This window comes from Amphibalanus amphitrite, unplaced genomic scaffold (assembly GCF_019059575.1).
Source record: "Amphibalanus amphitrite isolate SeventyFive unplaced genomic scaffold, NRLGWU_Aamphi_draft 000082F_arrow, whole genome shotgun sequence".
In the NCBI taxonomy this organism is placed as follows: Eukaryota; Metazoa; Arthropoda; class Thecostraca; order Balanomorpha; family Balanidae; genus Amphibalanus; species Amphibalanus amphitrite.
This window is the reverse complement of record NW_024881578.1, coordinates 895,810-914,581: the sequence shown is the minus strand read 5'-3', so window position 1 is coordinate 914,581 and position 18,772 is coordinate 895,810. Positions and strand designations below refer to the sequence as shown.

General features: G+C 48.0%; 1 protein-coding gene across 4 annotated transcripts in view; it reads left to right on the top strand.

Moving 5' to 3' along the window:
* LOC122379662 (potassium channel subfamily T member 2-like) overlaps positions 1 to 18,772 on the top strand; it is a 141,940-nt gene that overhangs the window by 43,666 nt on the left and 79,502 nt on the right. For 3 of the 4 annotated variants that reach the window (XM_043362042.1, XM_043362041.1, XM_043362044.1), the window contains exons 2-4: positions 2,190 to 2,354; positions 10,236 to 10,315; positions 12,490 to 12,589. In XM_043362042.1, coding sequence (XP_043217977.1) covers positions 2,191 to 2,354; positions 10,236 to 10,315; positions 12,490 to 12,589 — 344 coding nt within the window. In that variant the 5' untranslated portion in view covers position 2,190. The remainder of the gene's footprint in view (positions 1 to 2,189; positions 2,355 to 10,235; positions 10,316 to 12,489; positions 12,590 to 18,772) is intronic. The other variant, XM_043362043.1, reaches the window with a different exon arrangement.

Below are 18,772 nucleotides of genomic sequence, written 5' to 3'. Positions count from 1 at the left end.
TCATATCCCAGCCTAATAAGCCGGATGTGTATTGTTGGATTTTGTACATCAAAATATTTGATATGATAACAGACGTACCGATTCGGAAAATGTGGAAAATGGATACCATGGATATCCGGACAATGGACGCACGGATATCCATGTCATCGCCGAAGCTGATGCATATGTTGTGTGATGTTGCGTTCCAAGACCGCCAGAAATCTAACAAAACAAAAACAAAACAAAACAGAACTAAATGTTCTTCGAACAATGAGAAGGCACCAAATATAAATCTATTTCCGTTTACCCAACAGGTAGCTGTTCAGGTAGACGGATCCACGTGTGTGTTTCCCTATCGACCTCTGTGTGCGAGTATAGCCCGACCGGTGTGCCGTCGGCGACAACAATATTATCAGTGATATCAGAGCCGCTATGACGGGCCATCCATCAGACCAACTCGATTAGCATCGGAGATGTGCGCCGCGGCGTGAGGTCAGAGGTGAACCCAGCCGGGCAGCATCACTTACCCCGGCCAGGAGCATCGCTCAGTCCAGGCAGGGGAGCGACCGCGGCGCCTACCCCAGGCAGGGCAGGGCAGCGAGCAGCGACCCTAGCCCAGGCAGGGCAGCGACCGCGGCGCCTACCCCAGGCAGGGCAGGGCAGCGACTGCGGCGCCTACCCCAGGCAGGGCAGGGCAGCGAGCAGCGACCCTACCCCAGGCAGGGCAGCGATACCGCGGTCCGCAGCGCGTGCCGAATCACATCAGCCGACCGCCGATATAAATACGGACCGACCGGGCTGCGGTAGCGGGGGCTAAGTCCGTTATTGCGTGCTCCTAATCTGTCTGTCGTTTGCATCGGCTGTCCATCTGCTCTGCATCGGCTTTGCATCGGCTGTATCAGAGATGAGCACTGAGCACTGAGCAGTGAGCACCTTGATATGGTGATCAGATATCCTCGAAGGACGATTCCATTTGTGATGGTCGCCGCCTCCCATCGTTGGCAGGCTGCATACATTCTTTCTTTCAGTACGTCTTGTTTGTATTTTACCAATGATGACTGCACATATTTAGGTACCTAAATACGCGCCAGTTTTCTGGATCTCCTTGTGTTACAAAACTCGACGCAATTATGTGAAATATTCAGAGCGAAATTTCGCAATCTGTCGAGTATTTTAACCCCCGCCGGCACAGGCCATTTTGCGTCCTTCGACGGCACAAGGGAGGGGGTTGGTCCGACCCCCTTCGCGTTTGGCCACTGATCAAGCTAGAGCTTCGCGGAAAAAAACTAGCGTGCTGCGCGTCACAAACGTCGTCAAACGTCAAACGTCGTCAAGTTTGTGGAGTTGTGTCTCACATACAAAGCATTTGTCTTGTCAAAAATGCTGCTATTCCTTCTCTGTCTTCTTCTCTGTGTCTATCGATTGATACGAAACAAAGATGTGCTTCACGGGCGCTCGGATGTTGTACTGAAGGAGTGGGAACCAGGACACTCTTTTCACTCTTGATTCTGCAAGAAAAGCATACCTACAGGAAGCGGAGCGAGTCGGAGCACCACCCTCGAAACAAAAAGACTTTGTTGCTCCTAAAATATTTGATTTTTGTTCGTTAAAGCTTCACATCAGAAGCAGCCCTGAGACCCTTGCAAGCTATTGTCTTATCCAAGAATGGGATCCAGGATGGGTTTCAAGCAATTGACACGAATGTATATGTGCATAAGATTGTAATCGAATATGACGTGGAAGGTTGACTCATGAACTGGCATGCAAGCAAATTAAAAACATCCAAATCAAGCATCCCTGTTTTCGGTTAACGGAGAAAGCGTTATGTTTTTCCCCACTAGAGCGTGAAATCCAGAGCCGTTAGCGCGCGGAGTGCGGACTATGCTTTCATATTAGATAAGCTATATGTAATTTCATGCAGCAACACAAGACAAAAAGTGCCATCGCTCGATAGTAACAAAGCCCAAAACATTCATTCGCATTGATAATTCATTCACATCATTGTACCCTCATAATTCACAACCTCCCGAGCTCTGGGCGCCCTTCCCCGCCCCTCCCCGCCCCTCCCCGTCTCCCTGGCCTCCGGGTGTTGCGCACGTCGCGTCCACCGTCTGCAGCTCACCCGGCCAGCTCCGCGCCCGCCCGCAGCTGCCGCAGCCAGCTGACAGCCACCTGCCCCGCTGAGCGTCTCGCGCTGACCGCTCCCGCAGCATGTCCAATGTGTTCTTCTTCCGTCTGCGCTCCCTGCGCCGCGAGCAAGAGCGGCGCAAGACATCGCGCTCGAACGTGCTCACAGTGGCCCCGAGCCGGCTGTTCGAGAGAACACCCATGGAGCCGGCAGACAGTCTGGACAAGGTGGCGGAGGCCATCCCCAGGTAACTGAGGGAGGAGAGGGGAGGGAGGGGAGAGGAAGAGAGCCTGGACAAGGTGGCCGAGGCCATCCCCAGGTAACTGACAGGGAGGAGAGGGGAGGGAGGGAGAGGAAGAGAGCCTGGACAAGGTGGCAGAGGCCATCCCCAGGTAACTGAGGGAGGAGAGCGAGGGAGGGGAGAGGAAGAGAGCCTGGACAAGGTGGCAGAGGCCATCCCCAGGTAACTGAGGGAGGAGAGGGGAGGGAGGGAGAGGAAGAGAGCCTGGACAAGGTGGCAGAGGCCATCCCCAGGTAACTGAGGGAGGAGAGCGAGGGAGGGGAGAGGAAGAGAGCCTGGACAAGGTGGCGGAGGCCATCCCCAGGTAACTGAGGGAGGGCAGGGGAGGGAGGGGAGAGGAATAGAGCCTGGACAAGGTGGCAGAGGCCATACCCAGGTAATTGAAGGGAGAGGGGGCCGCAGGAGCCCTCTGAGGGGGCACGGCGGCTGAGATGATTGTGGTGGACTTATGTGTATGCGTTGTGAAATGTTTCTCCTGCATTGATGGGACGAATGATACTTTTTGGCGGTGATTGGGTAAAACTTAACAACGGTCGACATTGTGGCAGAGTTCCTTTAATCAACTAATGACAATGAAGGAGTTGGTCTATTCCACTGAAGCGCAGCTGTGACCCTCAGGACTGTAGCAAGCCTGATCTGGACGGTAGATACCTCCATTGAATTCAGGTCCAGGTGTTCCGTTCCATAGATTAACCATTGTTCATGGAGCTAATCAGATAGATTACAGTCGCATTACGTGGTGATCTCACCAACTGCCTAAGACGCGTCAAGGTGCGTAATCCCTTCATAATCGGAAATGAAATAAAAACGCTGCGGACATCTCCCATCATGTTTTGTTTCCTTTTATATCAGAAGCACAGCATTTTGTAATTAATGCTTATTTGCACAAATGCTAACTAATCATCGTGCGACATATTCGCATGATGAAAACATCTAAATATCATCACATGGGCCCCAGCCGACGACAGAACCTACATGTACAGTTTTATCGCAAATTTGTGCATACCACAATGATTGACAGAAATCGTTAGCGCTTTAGATTTGCATTAATGTAGAATAGCGGCCCGTTGCGATCAATGACTCCTGCGAAACATTTCTCAGTCTAGGTGTCGTTCCTAATTAACATCGGCCTCAGCTAATCGTCTAATCGCTTTTACCTGTTCTTCCTTTCCATGGGGAAGTGCTTGGGTCAATGCCTGGGCGCAGCACTAAGTGGCGTGCGGTCAAGCTTCACGTAACTAATTGGCAGGAGCAAGGGCCTGTAAATGCGGTTTTACGCTTTGGGCTTCGGTGCGTGCGGGCACTCCAGGCAATTGAAAAGATTTAACAGGATATGTCAATGTTAAGCCTGTTGATTGAACTGTGGATTGCTGCTTAACAACGACGAGTGACACTTGGTACTGTCTAGGTTAATTCTTCTCAGCTTAGGATAAACATATGATGACGAAAGGTATGAGAGAGAAACAATGGAAGTGAAAGAAGCATATGAGTGGAGCGTGGTGATAATGAAGCAAACTAGGCATTTGACCTATCTGTTTTCATGGATTATTCAGCAGGCACCGGCACTTGTTATAGCCCGGCTTCAGGAAGGTGTAGGGGTGCCTTCCGAATCGATGCACCGTTAAGGATTTAGGACGTTGATCTTGATGAGGCTTCTCATTGCCTTAATGTGACGGGTGCTCCGTTTTGCAGTGGCAGCAACGAATGCTGCTGAGATTTTTCGGTGTCGAGGAATAGAGCCGCTGTGATCAGCGCTGATGCTGATCCACGAGCGACAATCAGCTGATGATTAGGACCCATTTTCGCTGTCGGTGATCAACCATCACATGTCATGTTGGGGTTGGGAAGAACGCTAATTACTTTGTTGCAACTATACAAGCATATATAATGGTTAAAAAAAGTTATTTTGAGCTCCCTTGCTTATGTACATACATGCATTCGTAAAGCAACTATGCGTAAAGGAAACCAATTAAATGATACAAAGAGTCGGTAATTCGAAGCTACTTGATTACACTAGAGTTGATCACGGTCAAGGTCGGCTTTAGTTCAGGCAAACAACTATCATTCCCATTTCGCATATGATCGGCATCAGCAAGACCGGGCAACTGCAGCGCTGCAGTGGCGCTATCCCTACGCCGACCGACACTCCCGTGTCAGCTCGGCCGGCCGACAAAGCGCCCCAGCAGTCAGAGGTCGCCCAGTAATAATTGCCTGTGCGGCGCGCCGGACCGTGCACTGGACGCACTCGAGCGGCGATAGGTCGAATTTCACGGCGTCCCGAGGCCGTGTTAGGTGGCGTAGCCATGGAAACGGACGGGATCAATCCGGCCGACCGATGTCAATAGTGATCGCAATCCGGCATCGACGCGTGAGCGGCATCGGCCGGCTTATCCGGCTGAAAAACAGTGCCGCGCCCTCGGCTCGGCGCGGCTCGCCGACAGCCGCCGCTGCCAGGTGATGCCCGTGACCGGTGGTCGGTACCGTGTGGGCGCGCGACGCGTGTGTCTCATCCGCGCCAGCAGTGTCAGTTAGCATGTGTCGTGACTGACTACTTGACTAGTGATGCGCCGCCTACAGCGTCAGTGCGCGCTTCAAGGACAGACTCAATTTTTCAGAGCCAATCCCCGCGGCCGGTCCATAATACATCGGTCTGGTTCCTAATTAGACCGCATCGATTCGTGGGCTTATAACGGCGAACAGAGCGATATGCATCGATCGCCGGCGGGCCGGTGATCCGGTATTACACGCATTCGGCGGCGGTCCCGGGAGGCGGACGGACGGAGTGACCAGCGCAGGGCGACGGTAGTGGCGCGTCAGAGACACAATTCGCCGTCACCTCGGAGCCAAGATCGTGCCGCCGGTCGTGTGTGCGTCAGCAGCGGTGACGGCGGCGGCGGCGGCGGCGGGGTCGAGGACTAGGTGGTAATCGCAGAATCTGCTGGCTCAAGCCGATCGCCTTAGTTGGGGCTGTGTGGCGTTTTTGTGCTGAACTGAGCTCCGATTCTGCGCCGGGGACGGCCCGCCGACAATTCCCGTCGGCTGGAGAGGGAGGGACAAAGTGGGCTCCCCGGCAGGGACGGCACGGAACGGGACGGGACGGGACGGGACGGGACGGGAAGGGACGGGAAGGGACGGGACGGGACGGGACGGCACCTATCTTCCAGCGAAAGGCCATCTTTCAGTTCATTTTTAATGCTAAACAAAAGCTGAATACCTACGTTGTTGAGCCGTATAATTTTCCTTACCTTTGATTCAATTATTTTGGTGTTTGACAGCCTGTATTTTTGTATTGATTGTGTCTGTTTATCCACTCTGCGGTAAGTGCACCATTGACTAGCGCTCACATTTTGTGAGTGTTTGTTAGCTAAGTAGCACAGGCCGGTCCCTACGTGGCCTCACTTAGTGTAATTACCAGGGGTTAACCGGGCGCCGCTGTCGAATTGCCCAGTTAGGAGAATGACTCCAATGATTTAATGAGCGGATTGTGAGCCAGTCGGCGCGCGGTGGCCGCCAGTTGTGTGGACGATACAGGCCCGAGCGGTCGCGGCTGTCTGACAGTTCCGCTGGTGTCAGTCACCGGCCGCGGTCCACCGGCCAGGTACCCAGGTGGGCCGGTGATCTGACCCCCGCCGCCGCCGCCGCCGCCGCCGCCGCCGCTGCCTTCAAATCACCGCTGTGGGCGGCGGCCAGCTGCGACCGGCCCCTCAGAGCCGACCGGGCCCAGCCGTCACCCGGCCGACTCCCGCAGGTGTGCCGCGGCCGCCGTCCGTCGCCACTCGAGTAGCGACGAGTGCGTCTGCCGGCCGTTAACCCGCGAGTTGCTGGGGGGGGGGCGTTAAACGCCCCCACTTTTTTCGCCGGGCCATAGCATAAAAACGGCGCGCCGCAGGCGCGCCAAATTTTGGGTACCTGTAGGGAATTGATTGAAGCTTATTGTGACAAAGTTTCAAAAAAATCGGTCGGAAAATTTTTGAGATATCGAGGTTTTAGTGACGTCATGATTTCTGAGTTTTCGACCAAAAACGGCATATGTTCAAAAAATCATATAAAATCACAGAATAGACATACAGACATGCCGTAAACGCCATTAGACTGCCAATACCATGAACAATCAAATGGCTATCTTCGATTGTTGATTATCGTTCCGCATTTTCCAAAATCTTGAAGTGAATCTTGGCAATTTCTCGTGACTACTTCATTACCATGATACATGCATTTCTTAATTTGAACTTTTTTAGCCAAACACGTACACATATGGTAAAATGAATGTCACCATCGTGTTCTACGCCCCAAATTACCCATAAAACATGTGTCACAGGCTGCGAATATCAGTTTTGATTTTCGGGAATATGTGCCTGCCCGGTTGACCTGACCTTGACCCTGACCTATGCTTGACTGACCCCTACATGGAGCTGACACTCTTGTAGGCCTTATATGATGGATTGTGCACCGTTTTGACAGAGTTTATGACAAGAGGCGCCCTTTGCGAAGTCCTGAAGTCCATGCTACTGAAAGCCCGATTTCAGGTGTTTGACCTGACCTTGACCTGACCTGTGACCTCAAAATTCAACTTTTAAGTACTCATCTGAAGCGTCTCGTCGCGTTCTTTCGTTTGCCGCCTCGTGCGTTTCGCTGCGCCTATTGGTTCTCGAGTTATCGGCTGGGGGCGTTTAACGCCCCCCCCCCAGCAAACGGTGGGTGGCGAAATACCCCAGCAACTGCCGGGTTAAACCGCACTCGACCGTGCCCAGTCAGCGGCCCACCGGCGCCCCCAGCGGGTCAAAGGTCAGCAAGAACCTGTCCACGTCGTGCGGACGTCACGTCGGACGTGCGGACGTGACTGTGAGATTGTGAGGACGGACGAGTGGGAACTGGCGACGGTAGCTGAGAACTGAGGCCGAACCGATCGTGTGGTGTCTGAACTCGGCCCGGAATTTGGTGGTCTACAATCAAGACAACTGCGAGATAGACGAAGCAAAAGTTGTCTCGCTTTTTACTGTTTTTTTTTTTGTGTGGAAGCAGCGTCTACCTTGGAGGCGAGTCACAATCAACGCAGAACAAAACAAATCCAACTCTCAACAGCGCTCTAGAACCAAACCAAACAGCCCGAGACGAACGTCAGCGCAGGCTCCGATCACCAGGCATTCCGTGGTGCCGGGTTACCCTCACGTGCGCCTTCTGCCGCGCCACGTGCCGCGCTCTCCTGACACCGTCACGAGGCCACCACCATGAGGCGGCAGCGCTCGGCCGACGCCGTCTATCAGAGCATCTGCCAGGACGAGGACGGCGCGTGCTCAGTGCGGCTGCTCTCCAGTCGCGGCGACTCGCTGGACGAGCCGGCTGAGGAGCTCCAGCCCTGCGGCTCCCACCTGTGGCCGTTCTGCTTCCACGCCGCCGGCAGCTACGAGGCCATCCCGCGGTATGTGCGCAGTGACGTCATTGGTGGGCAGCCGTGACGTCATTGGTGACTGGTGGTGCGGTGGTCATACTGCTCGCCGGTCAGCAAGATCATAATGATTAACCCTCGCATGTGTAGGGGGGGGGGGTCGGATGGACCCCCCCCCCATGGTTTTTCGCGAATAACTCGCGTAAAAAGCGGCCGATCGCGACGAAACTTTCAGTACCCTCGCATTGATCAATTTTACACCTACCCTGAAAATTTTATGACCCTGACCCAAATGACCTTTGACCTGTGACCTCTTTTCCGAGACCATGTTTGGCCGGAATCGCGATTTCGCGTATGTCGGCTCGCACTAGCCGCGTGTTTGCAAGCTTTTCGTGGTTTGAAACGTTCAAACATGTGATTTGATGTTACTTCCATGTGTGTCAAGGTCACCTGAAGGTCAGGTCAGGTCATTGACCTTTGGTGACCTCGGGTGACCTCGGGTCACTTTTTCGAGTTTTACATGTTTCTAGGCTAGTTTTTGGAGCTGAATTCGAATTTAGCAACCATTTGAACATTTACGAAGTAGTTTTGGTGCCTTCGTAACATGTTACGAAGCTGTCAGAGGCGGTTGACACGTACTACGAATACCCGTCACGACGCCTACTGGTTGACCTGACCTGACCTGACCCGACCTGGTCTAAATGCTTCAAGACATCATCTGTGATCAAAACTAACACGATATTCGTGATCAGCACCCCGAAAAACCCCTTAGCAGCCACACTTTACGACTTTCTAACAGGTCCCGATTTTCCCGACTTTGGGTCATTGACCTGACCTGGAAGGTCAACCAATGACCTAGGACCTTAAAATTGGGTATCATCGGCTTCCTCTCGTCACGGGCAACACGCTCGTTTTTTCCGCGAAGCTCTAGCTCGATCAGGGGCCAAACGGCAAGGGGGGGGTCCAACCGACCCCCCCCCTACACATTAGAAGCTGGCAAACGCCGCACACATGCGAGGGTTAACTTGATCGTGTATGTCGAGTTGAAGCCGTAACTGATCATGCAGACGCCGTAAAGTTAAATGGTTTGTAATATTGCATTGTGCGAGAAGCCATAAGCATTTCCTAATAGCTGTGATTGTTATAACGTTAATTTACTGATGGTATCTTTGGGCCATTGATAAAGTGGCGTAATCAAATTGTTTGGCAAGAAATTGACGGTGCCCAATCGCACTCCTGGGAGATTACCCTGAATATGCTCAGAGGGAGAGTAGATTAATCCCAGTAGAAACCCACTCTTTACCTTCCATGTTAGCTCGTATACCTACGCACCAGCTAGGGGCATGAGCTTTTGGGGAAATATAGGACATAAGGGCTATTTTTTACGCAATCCTAGCTTGACTATGTGGAATATTGTCATGTAAAAAATAGCACGTGAAGTTCAAACTATATTTGTAAGATATCGTAATCGATTTTTAATCGTTAATGATTTAGTGATCGGGTGAAACCTACTTCTGTCCCTTGAGAAGTGCCTCCGTGGGACAGACAACCTTGCCTCTAAAACAGCTGCCCCGAAATGTGTGCTTCAATGGGGACCATGCTCTCCCCTGTCTAGTATGTGGAGTGATCGTCAGCACGGACCAAGGAAGTGTGATCAAGAGCTCTGTTCGCCCCCCCCCCCCCCCCCGTTTATTTATCAGCAGGCTGCGAGCATGCTGCTGCTTCCTGGCTCCTCATTGGTCGAATTCAAGTGGTCTCTTCGTTAGACCCTTTAGCCCTGGTTAGACCAATGAGAGGCCAAGAAGCGCCAGCAATAACTTCCTTATATGGGGAAAACCTACAGCACGCTGATATAAAAACAGCGACCGAACAGAGCTCTGGACGCGAATGGGCTGGTCCTGACGTGCTTGAATGGTTACTGGTAATTTTTCAGGTGCTCAAAGTGTTCGCACGTCTACAGGTCTTCCACATAGCTTACATACGCCATTACTTTGCACATGTGGGCTTTTACTATAACGATGTGAGCCTTTCTGACCACGATATTATTTCAGGAGAAACCAACGATGGAGACACTTTCATTTTTACAGCCCACCGCTAAAGTAATGTGTGGTTTTACCAATGGTTTTACCGGATGGCTTTGACCGACGATTTTTAAATGCGGACTGATTGAAAAGAAGACGTCAATGGATAAAGTTGTAGCTGCAAGGGTGAAGATACATGTTACCTACATTTAAAGTCTCGTTGCAATCTGGCTAATTGTTCCTAGGCTTCAGAAGCAGAACATACCCATGACTGAGACCACACATTACTTCTGCTGTGGACTGTACATCAGTACTTCAGAAGCATATGCTTCGTCATTGACAAAAAAGACAGCAATACAACTTAGCCATATTTTCGGTATTTCTGTGGAATACTAATGTTTCTCTTTTCGTCTGTTTCAGAGTCCGCGTCGAGTACTATGTCAACGAGAACACGTTGAAAGAGCGGCTGCACCTCTACTTCATCAAAAATCAAAGATCTAGTGAGTGTGTCCAGATCCACATTATTTTATTACTACCCGTGTCTAAGTGAGCTCTTCATCGGATGTAACTTGCTACATTATTGTCATAAGCTATCTCGTTGTAATAATATGGGCGCTATTTGTGTATCGCTGTTTACATCTAGATCTATATCTAGGGTAGACGCTTGACCTCAGACATAATTTCTAGTGATATTTAACGATTTGGTCCAGTGTCACGAGATAAGCAATATGGCCTACCGATATGGCTACACAGAAAATGCGATTTCTCTCTCTCTCTCTCTCTCTCTCTCTCTCTCTCTCTCTCTCTCTCTCTCTCTCTCTCTCTCTCTCTCTCTCTCTCTCTCTCTCTCTCTCTCTCTCTCTCTCTCTCTCTCTCTCTCTCTCTCTCTCTCTCTCTCTCTCTCTCTCACACACACACACACTCTCTCTCCCCCCTCTCTCTCTCTCTCCCCCTTTCACTCTTGATTTTGCCCCTTGTTTTCTTGCACGTTAAATCAACAGTGTTAAAGTTTGATCTTGCATATTTTAGGTTAAGAAAAGAATAGATGAAAGAATGAATGAATTTTAGCTTGCCTATAAATCAAACATGTTTTATATCTAGATAGATTTTGAACGCTGTTCTTTCTATAATTTTGCTACATTGTTCCATTCGCTAGTGATGTCTGCTTCCTCATTATTCTGAGAACTTTCATTTCCTTATAGCACAAATGCAAACACCGCAAAGCTACGTGGCGAAATGGCGCTTCAGACAGGTTCTGCCGTTTGTGAGTCAAACCCTGTGGCCAAATGCTTATTTGCGGTACCGGGATCTGCGCTACCCAGGTTAAAGGATGCCTGACGTGCATGCTAAATTTCAAACCCAGCAAACACAAGCAAGTTTGGTAGTTTCCCTAGCTTCACCGATGTTGTGCTCTGACCAGTTGGCTAACGCACAAACTGTGGTTATTGGGGATCGCTCTCAAAATCTGTGGGCTTTGGGGCTCAGTTACAGGTATTTCAAGGTGCTGATTCTTCTGTAATTTGAGCGGTAAGACCGTGCTGCATTGAACAAACAAACAAAAAAACTGCAGCATTGATTTTCTATCTAATCCATCCGACACGGAAGACCGCCAATCGGCATGAAAAGTTTAGCCAAGCACACCATTATCATTGCCGACCTTTTTAACCCTCGCACGACCAGGCCATTTCTCATAACACCAACGACCAGGGGGGGGGGGGGGGGTTGTTACGACCCCCCCCCTGGCGTTTCGAAACGGAAGGTCGTAGAGCTTAGCGGAAAAAAACAACGGATTGCTCTCAACGAGATCTCGCGATTGGTGGTATATTTTTTGGTCCTAGGTCAACATTTGACCTACTTTTGACCGGTCAAAGGTCAAATTTTCGGGAAAATAGACTTTTTTCAACTTTCGGCGGCGATTGCGGCAAAACGGTGGAAGATATCGACTTGAAACCTTCACTATCGTGTTCCTTGATCAATTTTCTATCGTTTGGTATGTATTTTGTTTCCCTAGCTCTAAAAATGGCGCGTTGGGAGCGCCGGAAGTCGGCAAGGTCACAGTCGCCGGCAGAAATTCGAAAAATCAAAATTTAAATTTTTGAAATCTGATTGCATTTTTGGATTTGGGAGGTCCATTTGCTCCCTATAGAAGCTAATATTGCTGCATATTCCCATTGAGGTGACAAGAATTAGCAAAATAGTGGTTCGGGCGCTTTTCAAAAATAGTACCGGACGCTGTTCCTCTTGTGACGTCATAGCTCCGTGACCTGACCTGACCCGGTCAAATTTCTTATACCATATGATAGCCAATACTTGCCCCAACATGCATGGGAAGTTTCATCACGATCCATCAACCGATGTCCGTACCACCGGCAGGAAACCTTGGGCGTTGGCACTCAGTTTGTGAAAATCCGGCCGGAGGCTGTACCTCTTATGACGTCATAACTCCGTGACCTGACATGACCCGATCCATTTTTTTCGGCAAAAGATGCGCAAAGGTTGCCCCAGAAGGTATTGAAAATTTCAGCCCGCTACGACAAGCCGTTTAGCGTGCACTTCGAAAAAACCTCAGGGGGGGGGGGGGTTGATACAACCCCCCCCCCCCTAGGCGTTCTAGGGTTAAAGGCATTTCGGCAAAGAAACTTGTGTTCCCTCTTGACGTGATATTTGTTTTCAGGCCTTCGGATACGTATTTTCAACTTGGTGATCAAGCTCCTAACCTGTGTGCTGTATATCGTTCGTGTGGCTGTCGACCAGGACCCCATAAATGCCACTTGGTGAGTATCCCGGCGCAGGGACGGACAAGGCTTCGTGTGTTCAGTTGCATGCTATAAAATGAAATAAAATTTGATTTGTTTGTTCCATCACAGTTTCTGTATTGTCGATCATTGCATTGCAGTCGCCTTGCTTTATGCAGGGGATCCATGTAAATTGACATACTTGATGTCAAATACATACATGGTAAATATTGTAGGGTAATTTACGATAAATGTGTGCATTCAATACGTTTTAACCCTCGCCCTGGCAGGGGGGGTCGATGCGACCCCCCCTAAAGTTTTTCGAAGATAGCGTAAAAACGGCGGCGCGCAGCGCCGCCAAATTTGGCACAGCCTATGGGGCAACTTTTTTACATATGACCTGAAAATTTCAGGTCCGGGTGACCTTGGGTCAGGTCACCAGGTCAGAAAAACCGGTACAAGGTCATGGTCAAATTTCAATTTTCTTTTTGCACCTGTCCAACTCACAGTTTTGGACTGATTTCCTTCAAACTTTCAGGATGTGCTAAGTTCACCGAGTTGTATAACATATAGTTCGGGTTTTTTGAGGTCACTGACCTGAGGTCAGTTAGAGGTCATTACGTCGTAATGTTAAGCCTATGGGAAAATACTAAATTCCGAAAATACTGGAGATATCTACTTCTTTCTATCACTTTTGTGCTTTGAATCCATAGTAGATAACAGCAGGTCACTTGGTGCTTCGTTGTTTGGTGTACTTATCCATTGGTCAGGTCAAATGAGGTCAACTGAGGTCAAATGACGTTTTTGCCCATAAGTTGGCACATAATGACATAATGATGATACCATTTTTAAGCTCTAGCGTCATTATGCTAGAGCTTAAAAAATGGTATCATTGTGTTCCTGGTGATCAGCCGAATCGAATGATATGCGATATGATGCAATTTGGTTATTTTGAACTTAATTTATAATTTTAAGTTTACTTAAAATTTAAGAAAAACTTTAAGTACAATTAAGCAAGCTAAAAAGTATATCATTCGACGCGCCTTGACGTGCTGAGTTTACTGGTGCTTTTCTTTTTGCTCTATCTTAATTAGAAAAAAAGTTATAAGCGAAAAACTTTTGACCTGTTTTTAGCGAAATTTTTACATTTATACCCCCAAAACCCCCCTAAATATTGACCTAGAGCAACCAAATTTGCACAGGGGCGAGAACTCCAGGAGGCCCACCTACCTACCAAATTTGGTGTTTCTAGGTGCCATAGGAGCCAATCGCGAGAGGGGGGTCGCATCGACCCCCCCCCCCCCCCTGCCAGGCCGTGTTATGAAAAATGCCCTGCCAGGGCGAGGGTTAATCATCCTACTTACATTGGTATTGCTTGAACGTTAATAAGCCAATAGAATGTAAGCAACTCTATGAGATGGATGCCTAATATTATCAAGGTTTTAGCGTGAAGCAAGTATTCCAGTTTCATACCTTGCATGACCTGTGACCTATCGGCCATTTGTACCCTCCCAGTGGCCAATGGGCGGCTGGTAATGGCACGGACGGTGCAAATTCGAGCTCGTCAGAACACTTACCAGAGGTGTGGGGTGCGTCCAAGTAGGTGTTGTGACTTATGTGATTATGTGAAGCTAATGAACGCTAAAAAAAATTCCGTCGAATGACCTGCAAATAGCCTACTGGGTCTGCTTGATAATATTATTATTCGACCTAACTTATTGTAAATTCCAAGACAAGCTTTTCAATGAATGTAAAGGGCAGTTGAAAGTTTGGGATAGACGGATAGACACTTGTCCTTATTTGCTCCCCGTCACCCTACGTAATATTGATTGCGCTTCAATAAGACTGCTGAGTGGCTGTGTTGTTCTTGTCCTGCTTTATAAACATCTACTGACTAAAACGACTATATTTGAGTCGTGCTGTGCGGTTACTAATCCAACTGTGTCTTATCGTAAATGATTATGCGTTTTGGCAGCCCTCATCGTGGGCAGTTATACATTGATTTTAACATACAGGGTGTCCCATAATTACCCGGACATTGTTAATTAGCGTATAAAATAAGGCAAACATGATTGCGCTTTTTTCTTTTTACCGTCCTATATAGTCAACTAGGGTGGCTGTGAAATAGCACATGCAATAGATACGCTTGTTACAAGATCAGCCGACAATGATGGAAAATGCCAGCCATTGCTGGTCTCAGTTGTTTTACGGGTCTCCCGAAACTGGGTGCAGGCCTGTTTTCTTTGACCTCTTGCCGGAGGATAATACGATCATATAAGATAACCTTGACATCAAAGTGTTCCCAGGCCATAAGGTATTATCCCCCAAAACAAAAATTTCTGCCTACGCCACTTTTGCTGCGTTTTTTTTTTACATCTGGAGTGGAGAAGCTCCATGTCTGAACATTGCGCAACCTTTGGCTACCAACAGATTTGGTTTCCAAAACAAACCCGTTCATGGCCATTTGGTTCACGGCATCCAGTTTTCGCACTGGTAGAATATTTCCGCAGTAGTACCCTGTGCTAACGGTTGTCTTTGGGCCATCATATCAAGCCCAATGAGTGCACGGTGGCTCAAAATGTCATATAATTTGATTTTCGACGGGTGCCTGGCCGTCTCTGCTGTTGGGGCGTTGTAGCCATCTGACGTTCACACAAGCCTTTTTCGGGCGGTTCAAATGACATAATACCCTCGTTAGACCACAAAGTGTGCCTCAATATACTGTTTTGTTGTATATGTTATGTTTTTGGGATGAATTGTCGTGATTTGCGCTGCTTTTCCCGTAGTTTTCGCATATTTGTCTGGCGAAGGACCCCAATTCCAAAATTTTGTCGAAGATAGTGGTGCAAAGTAGACTGATGTTTTGTAGATAATCCTGATCTATTGTTTAGCTAGTTTTTAGCTAGATCGGTGACTTTTGTTGTCTATGACAAGCAACCACTTGTTTGACAACTGGTGCATGGCCCTTTTTGGCCGAGCCCAAGCTTGTCAATCAGGTTTATCTCTTGCTCTCTCTGGCTTCGTTAGCTGATATAATTGCGCTTTGCTCAATCCTAACTGCTTGCAGATGAGCTGCTGAAGCTCTCCAGCAAAAACCATGCCGAAAGTCCGTTTACAAAGTTGAAAACGGGAGTTGATTCACCATGGTTGCCTATTAGTGGCTTAAGCTGAAAACGGAAAAGGACTACTCTTACTTGACTCTGGATAATAATTGATTCGAGTCGTTACCGGCCACCAAAAGCACACAGTCCCCAATCTCGATAGCTAAGGGATATCTTATAAAAGTATGATGCTTGTATATCATTAGAAGCGAGCGCAGTCGTACTTTTAGCTAGAAAATAAATGTCCGGGTAATTCTGGGACACCCTGTACAGCCTATTAAGGTCTGGCTCTGCGAACAATTCAGAAAAGGAATGTACTTACGTGTAGCAAAATTTTAATTAAACTAAGATACCTGAGCTTTCTTTAATTAAATGTAAGATACTTTTGTAACTCGAATGACCTTTGTTCTTGAATACAGGTATTCCCACTTCAGGGTTATTTTGAACATCTATTGGCACCTTTACCCCTCTCTCCTCACCCCTGACTGGGGTAGGGTAAATACTTGGCTAAAACATTTGATTAGCACAATTTAAGTATTGCATTGCACTCAAGAATAGCTGTGATAGCTTATATAACACATTATTTCGAATTATTAGAAATGAACCGCAAAGATCAGGTAAAAAAGTATTTAGATTGAAAAAGACCTCTTACGTCATTTAGCCTATCGGCAAGAATTGAATCCTCTAGAGCCAAAAGATCAAATGGGTCCCTTCAAGTATCAAACATAGCTTCCATTAAGTTTGTACTGCGTTGACCAATCAATACGTCTGATGACACGACCGCGCCGTGGCTGCGCCCACGATGTGCTGTGCGCCGCTATTGGAGGAGCCCTCCATCGACGGCTCGCAGGTGCAGCTGCAGTGTTCGGCGGCCGGGAGGTACAGCACTGTCTGTCACGGACACCATGGCCAGTCTGCTGTGACCGGCACAACCCGGAGCAGAACATTTGCATTTTGTCGTTGAAGCTAGTGGTAGCGCCACCACTGCCAGATTATCTGTATTCTTAACAGGTACTACATAGTCCAGGGATGCCCAAAACAAGCTGTGACCAATAAATGAAATATCATTAATGTGGCAAATGGAGTACATTATTATACACTGTCATGTATAGTGTATAGTCTATATACTCGTATATTATAGTACACTGATACACTGTCATGCTGTTTGCTATTGGTATTGTTCTTGGTAAACAGATCCCAGCCTCAACTACCATTGTGTTGCTGTAGAAACGCGTGGCATTGCATAACATATGCTTCGTCATTTGTTTACCACTTCCCTTGTCACATAACAGCGACATTGAGGCGATAATATTCCTAGTTTATGAGTGAATGACCTACAACAGCGCTTAGCGCGATGGTCGGGACGATCAGCCGGTCCACTTAGCTCTGTGTGGCGAATACCCATTACCAACAGCGTAAACTTCCGACGGCCAATCGCCCAGGCGGCACCCTCAGAACTGGACCGTAGAGGCCAGAAGGGTAAAAATAATGTTTTTTTATTGGCTGTCTACTTTCATTGAGCTGCAGCTAAAAGGACATACGAGGGGGTATCGAAAAGTTCTGATCATCACCACGAATGAGATGTGATAGAAATTTGATTTTTTTACATGATGTTCATTACTCCTTTACAAGTCACCACACACGACCGCAAACTTATTGCATCGTTTCTTGAGCTGCCTCAGGCGGTCATTGTAGAACCTTCGCAATGTCCCGTAAATCACTGCTCCATCTCATCAATGACGTCATTTCTGTCCTTAAATCACCGGCCATACTGTGGATTCTTCATCTCCCGTAACAATCAAGAGTTAGTTAATACCCGGTCAGGTGAATTTCTTAGATGCGGTAGGATTTAATGTCCACATCATGTTCTTCCTTCAATCGCAGCTCAGGACGAATGGGCGGGAGCGCTGTCGGTGCGGATAAAACATCTTTCTTGGGCTTTTTTGCGGCGATTCTGCTTGAGGCCATCTCGCAACTTCTTCAAAAGTGTGCAGTGGTGCTTGCTTATCATTATCCGACCATCATCAAGACAGTCGGTAATGACTATCCTACGCCAGATCCAGAACACTGATAGCATTGACCTTCCATATCGGCTTCTGCATCTTCGCCTTTTAAGAAGGACAGATGTGCCGTGCTTAAACTTCTTGATCATCTTTTTGTCTCTGGATCATGCACATAGACCCAGCATTCGTTACAAGTCATCAAATTATCGAAGATGTCTTCAATTTCCTAAAAAAGGCCTAGTTTTGATTTCGAAGGGCCAAGACGCATTTTTCTCTTGAACAAAGTAGACACACGAACTTCTAAGCGACCTGACTCCTTTATCGTCTGTAGTTCTTCGCTGATAATATTTTCAGGCACTGCCAGCATTGAGACCTTTCTGTTGCACAATCATCTGAAAGGTCACACGACGATCTGTAAAGATGAGGTCCTCCACTTCCTTCACGGTCACCACCTTGTCAGTCACTGGTAGCCACTCACTTCTTGACTCCCCTGCAAGGGCCATGCAACCAAGTTGAAAATTATTTCTTCATTTTCGGTAAGTGCATGAGATGGGCTTTCCTCGCCATAAACTGATTTCACGTTCTTGATGTATTTTCTCAATGTGATACCGTTTCAAATGCATTAGTTGGATGACGGTTCGGTCCTCAATGGGCCCAATACTCATCTTTTTTACTTCTAAGTCTCTCCTACATAAGATAAAACCACTTCTCAGGATTCTCTTTGCGGGAACATTGTTCTTAAGAACCAAATATAATACCAACCAAAAATCATCAAAATCGGTCCACATCTTCTATGTGATGATCAGAACTTTCCGATACCCCCTCGTAAATTGCTGTTGATCGGGACATTGTATTCTAAGCCTTTTTAATACCAATCAATGTTTATTTATGTTAAATTCTTGACAAATGGTATCCATTACAAATTCACAAAAGTCAGCAGTTGATGGCCACATCTCATCGCAATGATCCTGTAATCACTGAAAGAATCTAAAACCTCAAGCGACATGCTATCACAGGCGTCGGGGGAAAAATAAAAATGACGTCTTAACTGAAAATAAGAATAACATCATCGAATTGCATTCAAAAGCTTACACAAGTTTCAAGCGCCTTCTTCAAGT